General features: G+C 45.2%; 1 protein-coding gene across 1 annotated transcript; it reads right to left on the bottom strand.

The window, feature by feature from the left end:
* Nucleotides 1–478: 478 nt before the first annotated feature.
* On the bottom strand, nt 479–3,668 carry SLITRK2 (SLIT and NTRK-like family, member 2). Its single transcript, XM_010180237.1, is given in 2 exon segments — nt 479–3,629; nt 3,632–3,668. Coding segments are annotated over 2 exon segments (2,568 nt in total). The 3' UTR covers nt 479–1,098.
* Nucleotides 3,669–3,977: the final 309 nt, after the last annotated feature.

Below are 3,977 nucleotides of genomic sequence, written 5' to 3' on the forward strand. Positions count from 1 at the left end.
TGCTGGTGTCCTTGCTTTAAAATAAAAATAAAAATGTATCTGACAGGAAAAGGACATGTTAATTTCAGTCCAAAAAAGTTATGAACTCTGTCATAAACTGTATAAAAATACCTAATTTAATGCGTAAAACATTATGAGCAATGTTCTCTTAAATATGACAATAATCTTAAACCACTGAACGTTACTGTGTTAGAGCTGCAATGCAAGGTATTAAGGAGGACATTAATTGTTCAGTTCACTATGATATTGTGTTAAACGTCTTTTATTAATGAGCTGTTACTCCCACCTGAGGCATTTTATAACCTCTAGTCCATTGCTAAATCTTCTCGGTTGATTTCAGTGAATCACTCTAAACAAACCTAGAGGGAAAAAATACCCCAATAATTTACATTTGAGTCTGTAAGGTCCTAGAACTAGATTCATTTAAAGAAGGCCAGCTTTCCTATAAATCAAACCTTCTGATTTAATGCAGCTGACATATAGATCTATTTTACAATTTTTTTTTAATTTCAAAAATACAACACATTAAAATAGGTTCAATTTATCAAAGCTAAGAGCAACAATTAAGTAATAATGTACTTAAAGTGCAAAGGCACTTTAACACAAAAAAAGTGACGCCCAGTGGCTATACTTGGTAATTGAAACAGCAGTACTGTATATTATTATTTACAAAAGAAAGTCATAGTCCAGGAAAAAAGATCTTTGGAGATCTTCTACATAATACATTAAGTTTCCACTTTGAAATGAAAAGGAGAAAAACAAAAAAACCAAGACCAGAAAACCCAAAGACCCCCTTTCTCATCTCCTTCCAAATCAGAAAGAATTATGAAAAATCTATTACAGAAACATACATTTGCAGTGACAGTTCCTACAGAAGGGTCAAAAGGAGAGAGATATAGAAATAACTTAAAGGGAACGTTGCAAAAGCAACACCATATCCCTGCTATGCTGTAAGGGTTGCATTTCTCTCTCGCTCCCTCCCTAATTTAAAAAGTGGAAATATTGAGAATGTGACAGATCACATCAGCACTGAGTTCAGACTCAATCAAATGTGATGCTGAGCTCATTTAAAAATGTTCCTTTGTCTCCCACCTCCCCTCACAGCTGACTGATCGCAGTTTGTTTTTCCAGAACTTCGAGGTAGTCTGGTTCTGTTTGTAGCTTTCCTTGGAGTAAAGGATGCTCGGGTTTAGACTGTTCTGCAAAATATTTCCTGGGAGTGCCATATAAAACAGTTTTATTTATCCTGTCCTGGTTTTGGCGTCTTGATTCATATGAAGGGGCAAACTGCCTTTTAGGTAAGGTGCAAAAGTTATAATGAACTAATCCTCCGGTGGGGAGTTCCTTGACCCTTTCTGCAATGTTTTGATACAGAAGCTCGGGTTCCCTTGGCGAGGACTGCTTTTCCAGTAATTCCGCTGCACTGATTGTAAATGCAAGACTGGTGGGGTCTTCCTTTTTGTGGTCAAGATTGCTATAGCTAAACTCGTGGAGATTCCTGTAATAGGCAACTGGATCCCCTTCCTTTTGCATGTAGATTGGGTTTTGGCACATCTGTCCAACAGGAGGGGGAATGTAGTTATAAACATGTCCTTCAGTTTTATCGTGGGTCTCAGTGTTGTAAGACCCATACTGGAGCTGAAATGAACTTATATCTAAGTTGTTTGCGCTGCTGGGCATGCTTTGCACTCCCTTCCGGCGCTTAAGGACAAAGACAAACAGGCCTGCCCCAAAACAGACTGACAAAATAAACACAACCAGCAAGCCTAAAATTAAGACAGACAGTGGAACTTCAGTGTGTAATTCTGGGTAGGAGCTGGGTGAGACACCGAGGAGATGGGGTGTGTCTGTGTTCTGGTTCATGGAGAGGAGAGAAGAGTCTGACAGGTTTGGGTTCTCCGGGCAGATGGCTTCTTTGCTCAGGAATTTCAGATGCTCTCCAAAGTGTTTCATGGGAGACTCGCATATGACTTCGTTGATAACTACAGGGGGATTTGACTGCTGTTTGTTCTGGTCAGTGACTTGTTCTATCCAGTTCCTCAGCCCCAGAATGTCACACGTGCAGTCCCAAGGGTTTTCCTGGAGGTCTATCTGAATTAGAGCTGAGAGCTGGTCCAAGACTCCTCTCACAGGCAGGTATGAGAAATGGTTGTTTCTAAGGTTGAGTCTGGTGAGGGAAGTGCCGCCAAAGACACTGTCAGGCAAGGATCTGAGCAGGTTGTTATTGAGAAATAACAGATGAAGATTACTCAGAGCATCAAAGGTGTGTGGCAGGATCTCCTTAATGATGTTGTACTCTAGGTAGAGATATTGCAGGCTGTGCAGCCCACTGAACATAGATGGGTACAGGATCTCAAGGTAGTTGCCATTAAGATACAGTCTACGTAAACTTGTGAGGTTTGTAAAGGCACCTTCTTGTATCACTGCAATTCTGTTATTTCCTAGATGTAACAAATCCAGAGAGCTGTACTCTACGAGATCGGTTCTATAAATGACCTGCAGATAGTTACTGGTAAGGTAAAGTTTCTTTGGACTGGTCGGCCTAGGGTGGAGATCGGAGATGTTACTTATCTTTTTCTCTTGGCAGTTCACATTTAAGCCATTGTCTGAGTTCTGCGAAGTACAGATGCAGCCAGCTGGGCAGGTGATGGGCACAGGAGACTTTGTCTGGTAAACCATGATAGGTCCGAATATTTGTCTGTCTTTTGACACAGTGACACGGGGTGTAGGGCGATTCCTGGTTTTGGGTGGCCGGCTGGCTTTTGGGGCTCTGGTAGGATTGATGGCAGAGTTGGCTGTGGGTGATAGCCTTGAGATGTGTGGGTCTGAGAGGACAGGATGTTTTTCCCTCTGGTTTGAATCACTGGAGCTTTTCCTAGGGCAGAGATCTTGCCTGGTGAGCTGGGTCACATCTTTCCCATGAAGTCTGAAGGGAGTTTCACAGACTATCTCACCCACAAACACGGTAATGGTGTCTAGCCAGGCCTTGAGTGGCAGCAAGTCGCAGGTGCAGTTCCAAGGGTTTTCCTCCAGCTGGATTTCCATGATGCCTCCAATGTGCTCCAGCACACCAGCAAAAGGCATCATCTTCAGCCGGTTCCCCCGCAGGTCCAGGTGAGTGAGGAGCACAAAGCGGAAGACATTGCTGGGCAGGGACAGCAGGAGGTTGTCATTGAGAATCAGCACCTTGAGCTTGTTGAGCTTGCTGAAGGCCCCAGCCTCAATGGCACTGATGTAATTGTAGTCAGCCTGCAGGTACTCCAGACTCTCCAAGCCCAGGAATGTGTCCTCCTTCAGCACTTCCAGCTTGTTGTTATTGAGGTGCAGCCTTTTGAGGGTGCGGAGGCCGCTGAAGGCCCCTGTGCGGATCTCCTGCATGTCGTTGTTGCCCAAGTGGAGGGTCACAGCGTTGGAATAGTTGACGAACTCATTGGGGAACAGGCGGGTCAGCGCATTCCCATTGAGAAACAGCTGGTAGATCTTGGATGGTGGTGGCAGGAGGAGGCTGACAGTTGTAAATCCTTTGTTTTCACAATTAATGTTCAGCACGTTCTCCTTCTCCTCACAAGGGCAGCGGCTCTTGCTGCAAATGTCTTTGGCAGGTTTGCGACTCTCTGTCTGCGAGATCACACTGTTAAGAAACTGTGCAACCAAACACCCTTCAGCATCTTTATGCGCCGTCGATCCCCGCTCCGGTACCTACAGTCAAACCTTTTTGGGGACAGGTAAGGAGAGAAAAAAGAAATCCCCAGTGAAAACGGCCAGGAGCAGAGGCTGTAAGGGGGAAGGAAGGCAGGCTGCAAGGGGGGAGGGCAGAGGGGCGGCAAGGCAGCGACTTAAGGAACTCCGAAATCCCCGTTCCTCCATCCCTCCTTTTCCTTTCGGAAAGCGCCTGCAGAGCTGCTGCCGGGGAAGCCCCGTCGGGGGAGCTCTCCGAAAACCGGATCCCTCCCAGCACTGCCCCCCGCCCGACCCCT

Source organism: Mesitornis unicolor, unplaced genomic scaffold (assembly GCF_000695765.1).
Source record: "Mesitornis unicolor isolate BGI_N332 unplaced genomic scaffold, ASM69576v1 scaffold1000, whole genome shotgun sequence".
Lineage (NCBI taxonomy): Eukaryota > Metazoa > Chordata > Aves > Mesitornithiformes > Mesitornithidae > Mesitornis > Mesitornis unicolor.